Source organism: Ambystoma mexicanum, chromosome 5p (assembly GCF_040938575.1).
Source record: "Ambystoma mexicanum isolate Mex_15411 chromosome 5p, UKY_AmexF1_1, whole genome shotgun sequence".
In the NCBI taxonomy this organism is placed as follows: domain Eukaryota; kingdom Metazoa; phylum Chordata; class Amphibia; order Caudata; family Ambystomatidae; genus Ambystoma; species Ambystoma mexicanum.
Window position 1 is genome coordinate 172532262 of NC_090930.1, and position 18728 is coordinate 172550989.

Genomic DNA, 18728 nt, shown 5'->3' on the forward strand with positions numbered 1-18728 from the left:
CCTCGGAGCACGGGAAGAGTACGCCTTACCAGGTCCTCTCTCGGATCAGTCCTTGACGAGTTTGGCAGCTTTCAGACCAGGTCGAAGCAAATGCAACAGCAAGTCTTCGTCTTCCAGCTGGGCGTCGAAGATCAGCAGTTCCAGTTACTCTTCAAGTGTAGACACAGCTTCTGAACGCTTCTCAACAATTTCCAGTGGAGAGAGGTCCCCAGATATACTATTCTGTCTCTCATCCACACTGCTGGGTCACACTCAGCAGCCAATCATACAGAAGGGCATTCATGCAGTCAGCCAGCCAATCAGGCACACAGTGCATTCAGGCCATCCTCCTCCCTCTCAGACACTCACAACAAGGAATGTGGATTGGGACAAGTACCCAGCCATTCAATACTACACACTGCATTCAGGCCAGTTTCAGGCAGGGCCATCTCAGTCTTTGTCTCTCATACCAGAAACCAGACAACCACAACAAGTGCATATTGGTCACACTCCATTCACCCATGTCCCACCCACAGGAGGTACCCACAACATACAATCACTGGGAAGGCTCCAGTCAGTCTGGACTGGACTTCACAACACCACCATATATGGCACTTCCACCCAACAGCCAGTCAGGGGGAAGGGACAGAGTCAGGGCTTCCCAGGACGTTGGGAAAACAAGGTAATAGGTAATAGAAAGCAAGAGGCCACAGGGGCCATCTTGTTTTCCATCAGGAATCAACTGATTCCAATGGCAGGGCCTGGGGATCACAAAATGGAGGATACTCAGCGCACCTGTCAAAGTCAGCATGGAGCTGCCACCAGCCCATACCCTGCTCTGCGTGCCACCCACAGGTGCCCAAAAACATACACTAGGGGCACAGGGTTGTACCCCCACCCAAGGGTGCCATAAGGGTATCCCCATGGGTCTGTACACCAAACCAAAAGAGAGAGGGCTGCACCGCCAGGAGTCCCACATGAACTCCTGCACAGAAAATACGACAGAACACACGATAAAAAGGCAGTAAAGGACAAGGATACGGAGGCAGTCTGGTCCCAATCCACAAACTGGTGCCAATAAGTCTAGTGTGCATGCTTGAAAGAAACCCACAGTGGCATCTGATTCTGGCTCAATGAGCGGTGCAGATCCTTGCTATTGGAGGGACGAGTTTGATTACGCACCTGAATTTAGGATACAGAGTCCTGCAGCCATTCCAGTAGATCAGCAATGGAGCCAAGAATCCTGTGTAGCCGTGCAGCTGACTGAAGACGTCTCCTGAAGAGGCCTTTTCTGAAACTACCCTGGTGAAGCACTGCTGGACTACCTGATCTCAGAAGGCCCTCATTGGTGCTTCGTCCCTTGGACTGGTGTGACCAACCAGTCTCGTCGTCATCTCACGATCATGTAGCCTGGAGCCTTCAGAAGTGTCCTTGGACCACCCAGTGGAATGATAATCTCTAAATTAGGCTACCATGCCAGAAGCGTTACCGTTACATGTTTTTGGCGGGAACTTCGGAAGTTGCCAGCTTGTGCTCAAGTCGCCTTTCTGACAAACTTCAGTTTCCAAGCATCAAGGGATCCTGTCCTGGAATTCTGTCTTCATTCGCGACAGGAGAGACACCTGCTGTTGCCCGTGTGTAGTGACAGTCGCTGGAACCGGCCATCCCCCGTCTAGTAGAATGTCCCTTAGAGCAAAACATTGGAGCCTGCTGCATTTCTTTTTCAGAAAGGGTTGCACTAAGCTCCTGGGACCGACCAGAGTTTTCCTTGCATCCGCAACTCCAGGGTACAGGGTATCTTCTACTGGATCCAACAGCGGGAAAACCTACCTCCAGCGACTCCTATCCGATCGGTGAAGTAATTTGTGAAAATTGGAGTAAGGGTGGTGAGTAGTCACATTACTTACCGGTGCCATCTTCACCATTCTTAACGTTTGTGATTAATTCTGATGTATTCCATTCTTTTGTATATTTCTTACCAGTAAAATCATTGAGTCTTTTGGAACACTTCTCACCACCACAAGAACGCTTCCAGCATTTGTCCCCTCTCCTACGGAACTTTGTGACTTTTGGGCAAAAGGCCCTATCCAACTTGGGGATTGCACTCAAAATTAGGGCTTCTATTCTTACGGACTGGTTATCTCATTACATAACTACTTACCATCCCTTTCAGGTGTTTAGGTGAATTGTGTGCATTTCTACAACCAAAGGTGACTGTGTATGGGATACATTACTCACCGTAATCGTATTTCTGATGCTTGTATCTGCTTAGACTCACATGCTGTGCATAGGCCGACATCTAGTGGAAGCTGTGGAGTATTACAGTTTGTTTTTCGAAACTCGAAAATGGGCGTCGACACAGGGCGTGCCAGTAATACTATCCCTAGTGTGACGTCCACTGTACCCATGATCCCTCAGCCGTGTAGGACCCTCAGATTGCATTTTTTCTGACATGAGGTAGCATGAGTAGCAGCGCAAGTACAGATCATCCAAGCAGAACATAGAAAGATAAGGCTACAAGCTTCCATGCGCCTTCTTTCAGAGGGGAGGAAGGGTGGGCGCATGTGAATCTAAGCAGATACAAGCATCAGAAATACAATTACGGTGAGTAATGTATCCCTTCTGAGGCTTGTGGAATCTGCTTAGATCACATGCTGTGCATAGATTAGCGAGCAGTGTTAGAAGAAGGAGGTGGGGTGTTAGAAGAAGGAGGTGGGGTGTGAGAAGGGTCATGAGCAAATAAATGTCTTAGAACCGCTTGTCCCACTTGAGTATCTGTCTTGGAATTAGTGTCAATGCAGTAGTGCTGAGTAAAAGTGTGACTAGAGCTCCATATAGCTGCTTTGCAAATGGTGACAAGGGGTACATTTGCAATGAAAGCCGGAGTGGCCCCAATGCCTCTTGAAGAGTGGGCTCTGGGCGTAAAAGGCAGAGTCTTTTCAGAAAGGAAGTAACATAGCTGGATACAATTGACTATCCACTTGGAGATGGCACCTTTAGAGATGCTATCTCCTTCTCTGCCTGTAGCTACGGAGACAAACAATTGATCTGTTTTTCTTAGCGGCCTGGTCTTGTCAACATAGTAGAGGACCGCTCTTCGCACATCTACAGTGTGTAGTTTCACCTCAGTACAGCTTTTGAGTTCTTGGAAGAAGGCAGGAAGCTCAATGGACTGATGGACTGGTTAACGTGGAATTTAGAAATGAATTTAGGTGAGACCCTAGTATGTGTTCATAGAACCAGTAAAGAACAGTAAAGAAAGGATCCTGCACTGACAGAGCCTGAATTTCACTGACCCTTCTTCTGGATGTAATGGCTACTAAGAAGGCAGTTTTATAGGTCAGGTATTTGAGACTGGCTTTATGCATGGGTTCAAAGGGTGGGCCCATGAGCTTAGCAAGCACCACATTAAGGTCCCATCCAAGTGGTGGGTTTGATATTGGAGAGTGGAGTCTCTTTACCCATTCCATGAAGGCTTTAACCACTGGTACCTTCCACCACGAAACCATGTTGTGGGAGGTGGTGTAGACTGACAGCGCTGCCAGGTGTACCTTGAGTGAGTTACACGCTCCACCTGCTGGATGCAGGGTTGGTATTTATGTGACAATATTGGAAAAAGTGCAATCAACCGGGTTGCTTTGCTTATTCTGGCACCAGATAACAATACTTTTCCATTTATCAAAGTAACAGTGCCTTGTGTTAGGTTTCGTAGATTCTTTTAGGATGTCCATACATCTCTGTGGTAAGTCGAGATGTCCAAACTCTGACTTCAGGAGCCATGCTGCCAGGTTCATTGAGCTGGGTTGAGGATGCACTGTTTGACCTTGGTGCTGGGACAGTAGGTTGTACCAGCACGGGAGACTGATGGGTTCGCACACTGCTAGTCTGCGTAGGTGTGGGAACCACGGTTGCTTCGCCCACTTGGGAGCAACTAGGATGAGCGTCATCGATTCCCTGTGCATCTTGTTGACCACCTTTCTCCTGAGAGGGGTTGGTGGAAAAGCATAGGCAAACATTCCTGACCAGTTCATCCACAGGGCGTTCCCCTTGGAGTCTGGCTGAGGGAACCTGGATGCGAATCCTGGGCATTGCCTGATTTCGCTTGTGGCGAATAGGTCTGTAGTGGGGAAACCCCACTGTGAGAAGATGTCTTCTACGACTTCTCCGAGTAGACACCATTTGTGTTCTTTTGGGAGGGGATCTCTGCTCAAAGCGTCCGCTAGCGAATTGAGATCCCCTGGAACATGTTGAGACGACAGGTAAATGTTCCGTCTGAGTGCCCATATCCAAATTTTCTGGGCAAGCTTGGACAGATTTGGCTAACGAGTCCCTCTCTGTTTGTTTAGGTAAAACATCGCTGTTGTGCTGTCCGTCAGGATCTGCACTGACAGGTTCAACAAGTGGGGCTCGAACGCTTGAAGCGCTCTGAATACTGCCAGAAGCTCTGGCAGATTGATATGATTCTTGGCTATTGTGCGAGACCAGAGACCCTGAACTGTGTGGTGAAGGAGGTGTACTCCCCTCCCTGACAGGGATGCGTCTGTTGTGACTACAGCCTGTACTTCTGGATCGTAAAAAGGTTTCCCCTTTGACAGGTTCTCTCTTGTCCCCCAGTGAAGACTTTGTACAAGTGTTGGCGAAACGACCAATAGATCGTCCCACTGACCACTTGCATGAGACCACTGTTTCGCCAACCATTCTTGCATGGGTCGTATACGCAGGTGCGCGTGGGGGACCAAGTAAATACATGACGCCATCATGCCTAGCAAACGCATCACTTTGCGCACCCTTATCTGGCGACCGGGCTGGTATAAAGGAATTTGCAGTAGTAGATTCCGAATTCTTTCCTCTGATGGAAAGGCCAACCCCTCTTGAGTGTTTAAGACCACTCATAGGAACTGTTTGGAGGTGCTTGGCACCAGACTTGATTTTTTTCTCGTTCATGGAGAAACCCAATTCGAAGAGGAAGTTGATCGTTCTTTGAATGTTTGATCTGCAAATTACTGGGGTCTCCCCCGTGATGAGCCAGTCCTCCAGGTAAAGGTACACCGGGATTGCCTCCATGCGCAGGTGTGACGCCGCCACCGCCAGTACCTTGGTGAATACCCTTGGAGCTGAGGCTATACCGAAGGGCAGCACCTTGAACTGGTAGTGCTGACTGCCCAACTTAAAGCGCAAGAATCTTCAGTGCGCTGGGAACATGGAAAGATAAAAATAGGCATCTTTAATATCCAATGTTGCCATGTAATACCCATTTTTTAGGAAGGGGAATACCTCTTGGAGAGTAGTCATGTGAAACTTTTGGGGCTTGACATACTTGTTTCCAGGGCGTAAATCTAATACTGGTCGCATTGTCAAATCTTTCTTTGGCACAAGGAAGTAAGTTGAATAAATACCCTTATTTACCTGGTTGCCCGGGACAAGTTCTATCGCGTCCTTTGCTAGAAGATTGACGATCTCCTCGAGGAGGATCTTTTGGTGGTCCAAGGAATGTATCTTTTGACGTGCAGGGTGGTTTCGGGGACGCTCGAGCAGTTCTATGCAGTATCCTGCGGACACTGTGGACTGCACCCATCTGTCTGATGTGATCCCTTCCCAAGCTTGGGTGAAGTTGGAAATGCGTCCCCCTACTGGGGATGCGTGAGAAGGGACTCTGAGCGCAGCGTCACTTTTTTGCGGAAGGCGTGCCGCCTCTGCTGGGGCTGCCTCTACCACTGCCCGTTTTGTTTCCTATGCCAAAACTCTGGGTAGTCTGCTGGTTGTTACCCCATGATGTACCCTACCCCTGTGTATAACTGGAGCCCCTTTGTGAATTTTGGCCACGTGGGCGACAAAAATTACCATTGCCCCTTTGATTAGGGGGGGTTGTTGGTCAACTGTCCTAGGGATTTCAGAGTATCATACTCATCTTTGGCAGTTTTTAACGTGTCCTCAACCGCCTTGCCAAATAGGAGATTCGGTTCCACCGGCATGTCAATTAGGGATGCTTGTGTCTCAGGTTTAAACCCTGACTGTCTTAACCAAGCATGCCTCTTGATGACCATGCTCTCTGCTATGAGCCTCCCCGCGTCATCTGCGGCATCAAAGGTTGCTTTAAGGATGCAACCGGACACGGCTCTCCCCTCCGACGCGACCTGGACCAACTTACCCTTTTATTGGTTCCGGTGCGGAGTCAATGAGGGCAGCTACCTGCTCCCACTGGTGGCAATTGTAACTTGCTAGCAGAGTGGTGGTGTTGGCAATCCTTGTCTGGTAAGCGGAAGTGGAGGCTACCTTCCTTCCCAACCTGTCAATTCTCTTGCTCTCCTTGTCTGGGGGTGGGGGGGCTCAGAAGATGAGGTGTCCCTGCCCTCTTTCTGGTGTAACTACCAAGGAATTGGGCTTCAGTTGACCCCTTATGTAAAGTGGGTCTGACTGGGCGGCCCTGAAGAGTTTCTCGATTAAGGGGTTTACGGCCCTGGTGAGGTTAGGAGTAAGAAGGGAAGGATCAATTCTCTGTTGGATGGACTTGAGAATTGGAATGGCTTGGGCAATGGGTCTCTTCTCTCCCACTAGTTCTTCTGCAAAGTCCCTCTCCTCCTGCGCCCCCTGAGTGTCTATGTGGAAGTGCTCCGCCGCTCTAGCCAAGACCTCATTTAGGAGGGGCTGGTTGTCTACTGGAGAGTCGGTAACTTGAGGTTCTTTGTGAACAGGAGAGTCTATCCTGTAGACTTCTGCGACGTCATCTTCCTCCCCCTCTTGGTACTCGTCATCCCCATAAAAGTCCACCCCAGTTTGGTCATCCAACGTTACCAAGTCTGGATCCTCATCATACTGTTGTGGATCCTCACCATACTGAGTGTAATGCTGTGTGTAAAAAGGGTCTGAAATCAGTCCCTGAGTTGGAGTCTCTTAGTAGGGGGCTGAGGGTCCCTGGATCCTGAAGGAGTAGCACTGTCAGGGGTATAGGTGAGGAAGCGCTCTGGGTTCTTGGAGTAGAAATCAGCTAGGGAGGACATTCTAGTCATTACCCTGTCTATATCTTCACTGGTCCATTTTTTGGAGCTGGGAATGACCATTCCCTGAGAGGGTTCCCTTCTATTCCTAGTTTGGACCTAGGGGCCTGGACAGGGGTCTTGGATTTATGCTTATCTGAAGACTTTGAACTGTCCTTATGTGTCTGTGGTGGAGAAGAAGGGTGAGATGGTTTCTTCCGCTGTTTACCCCCTTCAACATGAGTAGAAGAGTGTTTCCCTGATGTTTTCACCTTCTTTGAGCTTTTTGACGCCTGGCGTCGAGATTCGGAGGTAGTGTCTCTTTCCTTCAAGTGGGTACGTCGGGACTCGGAAACAGCCGCCGAACGGTCTGCCGGAGCCGACTTCTGGTGTGCGGCCTGGGGATGGAGGTTGTATTCATTTTCTGACAAGCGTACCTCTGTGACTTTGGTGAGAGAGGCACCATTGGCAACTGTGGACGGTTGCCTTGTGTCGGTCTTGACCGGGAATGCCCAGAGGATACCGATTCGGTGGACCGCTCTCTTCAGGCCTCTTTCTGAGAACTCGACAAGCGTGTCGAGTCTCGGTTGAAATTCGAGTGTTTAGGTGTAGAAGTGGTGTGGGTAGCGCTCCTGTCGCCGGGTGTGTTCCCCATTATTGCTCTGCCGGACAATCTTCCGAGGTCGGGGACTTGCGCTTGGGCGTCTTTCGACACCTCTTTGCCCTCGCCGTTCGAAAGTACGCCGTCGCTGCCATCACTGAATGCGCCCTCTGCTTCCATGGCCTTGTTTTGCCTGGCGTGTTGGGCCCAACATTTGGTCGAGAGGTCCTTTAGTGTTTTAGCCTTGAACCGGCTACATGCTCTGCAGTTCGCCTCGGGGTGATCCCTCGGCAAGCAGAGGTTACAGGTGGCGTGTTTGTCAACCCAAGGGTACTTGCGTTTGTACTTGGGGCAAAATTTAAATGGGGTACCCTCCATATGCACCGTGAGGCAGCGGGCTAGTGTGTGTGTAGGAAAAATAAGAGTGTAGAGTATGTTTCCACCCCCCACTCTCCCTACTTGCAGGGCCGAGGTTTGTTCTCCGGACTGTCGAACTTCGATGTCTCGACGTGGGAGTGGAATAACGGGGAAATTAAATGATATTTAGCACAATATGGCTGAAAGCCAGGGAACGCCGCGCAATGCTTCCGACAAGTATGACAAAAAAAACAATCTGAGGGTCCTACACGCGCGAGGGATCATGGGTACAGTGGACGTCACACTAGGGATAGGATTACTGGCACGCCCTGTGTCGACGTCCATTTTCGAATTTTAAAATACAAACTGTAATACTCTGCAGCTTCCACTAGATGTCGGCCTATGCACAGCATGTGATCTAAGCAGATTCCACAAGCGTCAGAAATATATATATATATACATATATATATATATTTTTTTTTATATTTAGAGTTGTGCAATAATATTCCTGCTTGGTTCATTTTCCTAGTGTATTTTTGCTCCTATAATAATGATCATATTTTTGTATTAACCTAAGTAGAATCATTGTGTATTTCAATGTATGGACTCATTGAGGACCCATGACCCCACTTGCATATACTGAGACTTCGCCTTGACCACTCGCCACGCTTACCTTGATTGGGTTTGGCTCGGGTCTCAGAGCTCCCCTGTTAACTATAGCAAGGACAGCCTTCTGAAATCTGGGCAGCAGGCCAGATTTGAGAAATCCTTAACACTGGCTAAGCAACAATTTCAGGATGTATATGCTACACTGTACATAATGGCCAAGTAGGTGACCAGTGTAACAATCACCAGCATACATTATTGTGGGAGGGATACCCACAATCCCTTGTTAATGGCATGAGGAGGAAGAAATAGGTAACAACAGTAGCTTGTGTATTTCAAATGCATTTTCATAGTAGACGTACAAGTCATATGCAATTAGCAAGTAAATGAATACTACAATGTATCAACTAAATGTTTATCAATAAATAGTGTGCACTTACTTGTAGCGATTCATCATCTTCCAACCCTTCCTGCCACTTCTCAAACTCATTCAACCAGTTTAAAGCAGTATTTAGTGGACAGACAACTAGTGCTGTGCTGAAATCCATATTTTCACAAAGCAGAACTGTGTGTAGGAAAGCAACAACCTGAAGAGAGAAAATTAGATAGCAAGTGCAACAGTTAACACTCTGAAAACAAATACATATTAAGTAAAATCAAGTTACAGCCAGCTACAGATCCAGATAGTTGGTGAGCACATGCTAAATCTGTGTACAACACACCATAAAATAAATTGCCTGAAGGTGCTATTAATATGGATTTCTAGGGAGGCGCTGTTGCTTATTAGGAACAATTGTATGCAGTACCCTTTGAGTGCACACCAACAACCCTGACTACAGGTGATAGGAAATCCAAGCTTTGGTATAAACTTGTACTACACAGTTTGGTAGCGTGTTGAGCAGCCAGGCTCATCTCAAGAGGGGTCAATATGAGCTAAACAGAAATTCAGTGACAAGTATTCAAATAAACTCTTACACACAAGGTTTCTTGAATAAACAATTATTAATGTATCTATCAGTCAGTTATAGTAAGCCTTCTTCAGAAGGAGCAATGTAACAGTAACACTCACATACTTCACAAAATACACACTAATATTTCTAAATCAGTAAATACCCTTTTGGGATAGCCCACAGACATAATCTGCACCCTCAGGTGACTTCAATAGCTAGGGTGCTGGGAACATTAATATATCACTGTTGCATTTAGAGTCATTTAAGAGTAAGTCAAAGGAAAAGCTTATTAGAACATACAAGAGACCACACATTTTCTTAAGCAGGCAAATGCTTTCAGATCCCACAATCAGAGTCATTCATTGGAACATGCTAAGCCAAAATCAATGGGCAAAAGTCTATATGAGCTGAAGCACTTCTTTGCAGGTAAGTAAGAAAAGTCTTTGCACAATGTTTTAGAAGTCTTTGAAGAAAAAAAAGAATCAACGTAGGGCCACGAGCTGTTAGGACTTGCGAGTAGAAGAAGATGCAAGCAACTCTACAGCAAGTGGCAAGTTCTCTCAGACTTGTACAGTACCTTTGTATTGAAGAAAACATGCATCAGATGGCTTCTGTTCCTGAGCAGCTCTGCACATCTCACTGTTCCTGGGCCGCAGTCGTGGCGACAAGAGGGGGGACTTCTGGGGACTCATGCACTGCAATTGGACAGTCAACGCCCGCAACATGCAATCTTCAAACAAGTGGCTGTTCGGTGTTTCAGCTCCTCACGTCTACCGCAAATAGCAACACTGTGGTACCTGGCTGTCGAAATGGGCTTTCCTTGCTTCTGGGGTCCCGCACTCTGTTGAGGGGGCTCAGGCTCGGTCAGTCCTTCTTCCTGGGAGTCTGGAAGATCTTCCTGGAGCTCTTGACCAGCTTAAAAGCACGCACACAATCTGGTGTTCCTCTCCCTGGCGTTTCGGTTACCAGCAGCAACTCTGTGGAAAGTCAACCAGCTCCAAGAGAATGTCCAGGTGGCTTACTTTGGAGTTGATTGGTCCCACATACTCAAGGGGAGAAGTCATCCTTGCAGGGGCTTCTCTGTCGATACGAATTTGGAGTTTCAGCACAGTAGCAGGGCTTCACCGGGCAAACCAATGGTCCAGGAGTTGCAGCAGGCGTCCTCTTCAAGTTCTTCTTCGGTTCCTTCGTCCAGTGGTCGACTGCCTTTGAAGCCAAAAGCCTGGTCTTTTATTCAGTTCTCTCCCATTCATTCCAGCCCAGCTGTCAGTCACCCAGCAGGATGGCTGTCAATGCTGGACAGTCAGTCGGCCAATCACTACAGAGTGCATTTGGATCTCCTAGGAGACTAAGCCCAGGGAGTTTCAGGCACCTCCCTCGCTTCCTGGCAACACCAGTCACCGTGGAGCCAGAGGTGGTCTTCACTCGTGAATCCCACCAAAGTCAAAGCGAACAAAGGGACCAAACCTGGTTTGACGCACAGAGAATCTCAAGAAGGACTTTTCCACAAAGAAATGGTGAAAAAATAAGACCGGGGCCATTTTGACAAAAATGGCACCCTTGGGTGCTTTACTGCAGCTGCAAGCGCAACCCGCAGTAAATGCACAGCACGGTAGTTAAAGGTAAACCACGGCCACCAGCCATCCAGCGAGGAAAGGGTAACATTTAACATGGAAACCCCTCCAGCACCCTATTGTAAGATAGTGTGTGCTGGGTCTAGAAAGTTACATATGTAAGTAAAGTCAATTTCACTTTATTGCTCTTGGAAACGGTAGTTAATCCCAGAGAAGGTATTTAAACCTTGGGAAATCTGAAAGACTTCCCTGTGCCACTGCACTGAAGGTGCTGTGTGACAATGTAAAAGATGATGCCTATGAAATTTGTCAGGCTCCATAACCAAAAGAAATACAAAGTTCAGAAATCAAATTAAAATATTCGCTTCCTCAGAGTACCAGAAAAGATAGAGGGGAGCCCAGCATGGCGCACTTCTTGGACAAATGGCTAACATACCACTTTGGCCCGAAGCAGCTCTCCAAATTCTTTTCTGTGGAAAGGGCACACAGGATGCTGGCAGGTCATCCCATCCCAGGGGCACGCCCCCCGCTTCATAGTAGCACGACTCCTGAACTACCGGGACGCCCTACTGCAAATGGCACGTGCCACCGGCCCCATCGTGTATAATGGCTACCAGATAAAATTATTTCCAGACTATACTAGGGAGGTTCAGAAAGCATGTCAATCTTTCGATTATGTCAAGAGGAAGATGCACTTACTCGGTATGAAGTATGCCCTCTTCTTCCCGACGTAACAAAAAATTTACCACAAGGGAACCGTGCACCTTTTTAACAACCCAAGGGGGAGGCACCGACATGGCTGGAAACTAACGTTCTGTCATCTCCTGGACATCAGTCGCCAAAGGGACAACCCAGACAAGAGCCATCTCCGGGTTACTGCGCAATCCTGTTTGAATCACAGGAAGTAGAACAAACATGCTTGGGGCATTGGGCAATGGATGACTCAGTGGCCCGAATGGCACCGGCCCACACTCTTGCAATGACATTCAGGGGTAAACAGTCACAGCAGCTCCTGATCTGGAAAGGAGGTTCCCACGAACAGCAACAGCGAGCACCCCGCAGATGAGTGACTTGGTTCTTTCGCAACAGTTTGGTGCTGTGTTCGGGGCGACAGGCGCTTCAAGTTGGGGAGGAGTACAGGGTAGGATGCGGGGGGAGTTGGTCAACCGTTATTGGCCTGAATTTTGTTGGACTTTGGTTTGCAAGGTAAGCAGCGCATAAGGACACTCAGCAAGGGTTGGGCATGAGGAGGGGAGCACAAACGGGAGGCAGGGGACGGAACGGAAGGGGGCGCAATCCATGATAAGGTATGGTTTCTTTGGAATGATGGCTGATAACAGGAAAGTCACAGTGATGACCTGGAATGTCAACGGGCTGCGAAGAGTTGTCAAAAGAAGGCTGTTGCTACAGTTCCTTAATAGGCAGTCCCCCGACATTGTATTTCTTACTGAGACACCTTAGCTGGAACAGAGTGCAAATTCTTTCTCAAATCCAATGACAGGGTTGCATTACATGCATGTTTTGCTAGGGGCTCCCGGGAGGACACTCATACTCCTGCATAAAAGGGTCTGATTCTAGCTCGAAGAGGTGAAGTCTGACCGCAGGGGGTGCTATGTTCTGGCAAGGAGAGTGTTGTGGGGCACCACTTGGGGAATGGTAGCGGAATATGCACCTTGGGATGGGTGGACGCATGGAGGTGGCTGCATACAACAGATAGGTTACTCCTTCTCTGGGGTATATGCCTCCATGTCAATGATTTACTACTTTTTCGTCCCATCGAACATGACTGACAAACTATTATCTAACACATCTTTTGCCAGAGGGATATCAGACCACGCCCCATTAGTTATGGAGTTAAAGAATGGGATAACTAAGCCCAAGGAGCTGGCGCCTCAACAATTATTATGTGGGGGACCCCGAATTTGTGGACGGCTTGGCTGCTAAAACCGGGGAGTACTTTGAAATGAACATGACAGTCGACAGCCCAGTCACACTTTGGGAAGGGTATAAGGGGATGCTACAGGGGGAGGTGCTCTCAATGGTGGTAAAAAAGCGCAGGAAGCACATGCATGAGGTTGGAGGAAGCAGAGAGGGTGGCACAACAAGCGGAGGAGGAATTTTTCATCTCTGGGTCACAAAAGGCCAAGCTGACATTAGTTACAGTGCAAGAAACCTTGCATAATGTGGCACTGGACAATGCTAGGGAGGCACACTGGACTAAACAAAGTCAAATCTATGAAGCCGGGGAAAATTGTGGCCTGGCATGAAAGGAGAGATAAAGGGACTGGATACGTGTGCGCCTTATGAGACACCCAAGGGGAGGAACTGAATAACAATGCAGACATAGCAGAGGCCTTTGCGCAATACTATGAGGCGTTATATAGCCGGGGAATGGTAACCGCGAGGTGGATGGGCTGGACGCACTAGATCAGGTGGCTCTGCCAAGGCTCACTGCTCAACATGCTCTGGGTTTGGAGGCGGACATTTCAAGGGAAGACATTTCAGCTGCGATCGCACAGCTACAGACGGGAAAAGCGCTAGGGTCCAACGGGTTCCCGGTTGAGACATGGAAGAGGCTAGGGGAGAAAGTAATCGGTCCTCTGCACCGTCACTTTTTACAATGTAGACCAGATGGGGTTCTACCACCCGATCTCAGGCTGGCTAGGATAGCGGTTCTCCCGAAGCCTGGTAAACCCCCGGAACAGTGTGCGCCTCTTACAGGACAATATCCTTAATAAATACATAGGCTAAAATTTGCATTTGTATTTTATTATATTTTATATAGCGCTTTTTATCAAAGCACTTCAAAGAGGACAGTCAACAGTACAATAAAATCAGCATAGACGGTGGTGTTCAAAATCAACCAGTAACAATCAGGCAGATGACTGATGTAAATGAGTTTTTAAGGAAGAGCGAAACAAAGAATAGGAGATATTGGAGCAGGGAGATAGAGGAAGGAGGTTCCAGTGAAGAGGGGCAAGAGGTTGGAAGGATCGGAAGCGGGATTGTGCACAGGGGGCACGAGGAACAGTAAGTCGGAAAAGTCCAGCAGAGCTAAGAGGCCGAGGGGGAGAATAGAATGAAAGAGAAGCAAGGTATTCGGGGGCAAGACCATAGAGAGATTTGAATCAAGAAGAAGATGGAGTCACGGTAAGAAAGCAGACAAAGTGAGCGAATAGAGGAGTGATAGATTAATTTAAGAGGGGCAAGACGAGAACAGGGAAGACCAGAAAATAGAACAGAACAGTGGAAGAGTTGAGAAAAGACTAGTGAGGAAACCAGAAGCTTAGCGGCATGAAAAGTGAGAAAAGGGCGAATTCCATCACAATGTGGGTTCATGCCTTCTAGATCCATGCGAATGAACCTGCGCTGAGTGCAACTCGCTGTTGGTCTGGCAGCCGAAATACCGGACACACTGGCACTCCTTGCCATAGATTTTGAGAAGGTGTTTGATACTGTGCGGTGGGACTTGTCGCATGGCATTTGGCGGAAACATCCTGGCCTGGGTCCACCTGCTATATATACTTCCCCCCCAAGGCAGCAATAAGAGTAAACGGGGTCACCCCTCTGGCCTTCGCACTGGGACTAGGCACGCAGCAGAGATGCCCCCTTTCAACAATGCCATTTACTCTAGCAATGGAGCCACTAGCGCTACAGCTCAGAGAAAGCCCGGAATTGGGGGGGGGGGGGGGGATTTAAATGGCCCTGGAGTGGGGAAGACAGGATCTCACTCGATGCAGACGACCTAATAGACATGAGCAACCCAAGGTATTGTGCCCGGTAGTGACTGGAATATTGCAGGCATACCAAAGCTTCAAAGAACTCAAAATAAATTGCCCAAAAATAATTCAGTCCTCTTCACAGTGCAGGAATGCCTGCACACAATAGCGGCTGCAGGCTTCAAATATCTGGTATCCACCTTAGCCCATGCCTGTCCGACTTCATCCAGCTCAATCTCTCCCCAGTGGTGAACATGTTTGCACTGAATATCACACACTGGCAATCCCTCCCACTAACCTTGCTGGGCAAAGCAGCCCTTTTTAAGATGTTGATGCTACCTACATTTCTCTATGTCCCGCAGAACACTGCGCTCCCGATTCCAAAGAAAGTCTTAGTAGAAATTGAGGGATCCCTGAGAGTGTTCTTATTAAGGGGGAAACAACCACGGGTGGAATTGAGGACACTGCAACAGTCCGTATGGGAAGCGGGCATAGGCTTATGCAACTTGCTCAAGTACCACTGGGCAGCACAGCTGGGTGTCTTAAATGACTGGCTGCACGAGAACCCATCACTCACATCATAGCGGAGCGCAAAAGGAGGATAGGCTGGCACCCAGACAGGTACCATATAGGAGGGGGGAGGGGCACAGGAAGACTCTCCTGGGGCTGACGCAGCATACGCTCAAAGTGTGGGTGGAGGCGCACCAAGACATGGGTTGGGGATGAAAAACCGACTCTCGGCCAGCCCATTTGGCATAACACGCACCTGTCTTAGCTGCTGAAGATGGGGTATTTTGAGAGCTGGGCACCTAACAGAATATACACCTTGGCGGATATAATACACGACGAGCGCCTTCGGCCGTTTGAAGAGCTTCAAGGGCAATATGGCTTGCTGGCAGGGGAGAGGACCCAAGGAGATCTCAGCTGGAGCCTAACCTGTTCTCATCTGGCATCTGCGACACGGTTACGTCTACACTGTACCAAGTGCTCACAGCACGTCTTAGATGTGGTAGGGAAGGATGCACATTCTATCACACACTCTGGGACTGTGCTCAGATTCAAGCCTTCGGGGGGAAATGTATGCATAAACTGTCCATGGGTGCTCAGGTTCCTCTGGAGCCGAAACTGGTATTGCTGGGGATATGGGTAGACACCGGGTTCACAAAATATGAGAAATTGTTCCTGGCTGTGGCACTGGGGTTTGCTAATAGACGGATTGCAGCATCCTGGGGCTCTGCAGAGCACCCGAGACTAAACCAGTGGGCTGCGGAAGTGGACCGTTGTTTAGCATTGGAGAGGAGAGTGTATAGGTCTAAGGGCTGTCCCGGATGTTCTTGACGATATGGGGGAAGTGGGGTGGGGAGATGACTGAGGGGCTTGACAGTATGGATTGCCCTAACCCCGAACATTCTTGCTGCCATTATAACTTGTTACCATCCTATGCTAGTTGCACTCCTATGCCAATGCTAATACTGGTACATGGAATCTTCTGTATTATGCTCACGTTGTACCTATGCTTCTGTCTGTTCTGCTCCTTTATTATTTTCATAAACATTGCTGGTTAAAAACCAAAAAAAGATGGATTTCTAGAATCTGGCCTGATGGACAGAGTTTAATAAGCCACCCTAGTTATGATGTGAACGGGGAACTGTGAGGGGTTAGCCAAAACCCAATCGAGGGAACCGTGGAGAGAGGGTAAGGCTTTGTCTCAGGAGAGTGTGAGAAGGGTTAGGGGTCTACAATGAGTCCACATAACGAATGACACAATAATTCAATTTAGAGACGTACGTACAAAAATGCAATATATACTCAATTATCATACATATATAGTCCGATTTAGGTTCTTAAAATGCATTCAATAGCTTGCATAACAAAAGTAGTGATGCACTAGTATGAAACCAATCCACAAGAGTTCTACCACAGTGTTAGGGAGAATTCTCTGTAAGGCTAATTTCCCAAACCTAGTGAGTCCCCCAGCAACTTTTCTGGATTTTTAGGGTTTATTTTTTTCTCTCCTGCTAAGAGTGAGATTCTTTTGCTCCCACTCTTAGACATGATTGGAGGTTTTCCTTTAACTTTCCATGTGTTTTATGGGCTATGGGGTCTTTTACTCCATAGGGTCTCATGTGTTTTTTTGATGTGGGTTACACAGCACCCTCTGTGCCGTAACCCAGGGGTGTCGTAGCGACCCCCCAACATAGACTCCATACCCTGGGACTGACTACTGTCTCCCAGGGCATGTAAAGTCACCATTGGATTTGCTTGTCCCAAATTATGAACAGAAACCAGTACAAACCATCATATTGTGGACGTACTGGTCGGGGCAATTCTATTGCCCCGGAGTCTGTTGTTCGAGGGGGCACGTCTCCGTCCCCCCCTGATCGAGTTTTGGCTGGTGGCAGTGGATACTACTTTTTATATTCGACCGCGAATATATCTCTATGGGATTTTCCCATTGTTCGAGGCTACCAACTTTAATTATTTAATTCTTATGGCCTCGAACATACCACCGGTGTATTTAATATTAATTCGCCGGTTGGTATTTTTTGCCAGAACTCGATTCTAAAATGGCGTCTGTGTTCTCTTCTGTGACTCAAACCCAAGTCGAGCCCTTTGTTCCACTTTTTGGCGGGCTTCTCCACAGAAGCCTCCAAAAGTGGTGCCACTCTGTCTGGGTACCACAGGGGGTGTGGGAGGGGGTTTAGGCACCCTGGTCTGAGTTACCTTGGTAACTCAAGTCGCACTCTTGTGCGATTGGCCCAAGTGGTGAGCCAGGCGGCCGGCTCACCACTTAGCATGTTTGATTGACAGTTAGGCTGAGTGAATGGAGGTGTGCTGCATAAAAGCAGGGCTTTGGGGACTGGAACATCAGACGTCGCCACTGGACCTAAAGAATCTGAGGAGGGAGAAACTGAGCCGACCTGCAACGAAACCACCGGTGGAGCCCTGCTGAACCATCTCACCACTTTTCCCAACGACAGAGGAGCTCTCCAGCCCAGAGAGTCTTCTTCCTTCGACTGGTGGGGATACAACCAGTCTACCTTCTTTTCGCCCTCCTAGAGCATCTCGTGGCCGCCTTGCCTGTGCCAAGCACCCCGGCAACCGGGATACCACGTTTTCACCACTACCGCAAACCGAAAGGGTAGTACCTTTGTACCGGAGAACTCTGCGGCTGGTTTCTTCCCTGGCAGTGCAACGACCTTCATCTTTCCTCCACGATATCTTCTCTTCATCTGGACGACACTGCGACTTGCACCCCCTGCCAGGAACAACTGCCCTCGCTGGAGGATCGTCTCCATTTAAGGTACTGTGTTCCGCCTGGCTTCCCTTGCAACCGATTGAACGGGGTGTATTAAATCCTCGTCTCTCGAACCTGGGTTAGCCTGGGAAACCTTAGCTAACTTTTCTGAACTGAACTAAACCTTTTTCAAACTACCTCCACAAACTTCGAAGACTCTGTGTAACTGACTGATCTTGGGCATCTTCTGCCTGGCTCCCTTGAAAGTGGGCCTGGCACCTAAACGTCCTTGCTCACCAGTAGACTGTGCCTTCTGAACTTGCTGTGGTTCTTTAAAAAGTGTTCCGTGGGTGTGCTTCCATAATTCTGCTTTTCCCTCCCTTTTTATTTAACTTGTTGGAGTGCCATCGAACGTTAAGCGCTCACCTCTGTCTGGAAATAAGTGGTGTTTACTAAGACTTGTCCAACAAGTAATCAGGGATGTACATATGATAATAGTGATTGTGTTTTGAACTTATGTTACCAATTTAGTGCTAGTGTGTTTTTATGTGTGTGTTAAATAAATAATTATATACTTTTACACCCAAGCTCTGGTCAGTGTTTGCTTGTGCTACTGTATTTCTGTACCTATTTTGTATGCTCTGTATAGTGCCCAACTCTTCTTGAGGGAAGTCTGACTGCTCAGCCACAGCTACCAAGTGAATCTGTGTGGTACAGACTGCTACTAAGT

At 48.2% G+C, this 18728-nt stretch overlaps 1 protein-coding gene across 1 annotated transcript in view; it reads right to left on the reverse strand.

The window, feature by feature from the left end:
* ATRX (ATRX chromatin remodeler) overlaps positions 1-18728 on the reverse strand; it is a 2430811-nt gene that overhangs the window by 1035243 nt on the left and 1376840 nt on the right. The window contains exon 18 of the mRNA XM_069612585.1: positions 8958-9104. Coding sequence (XP_069468686.1) covers positions 8958-9104 — 147 coding nt within the window. The remainder of the gene's footprint in view (positions 1-8957; positions 9105-18728) is intronic.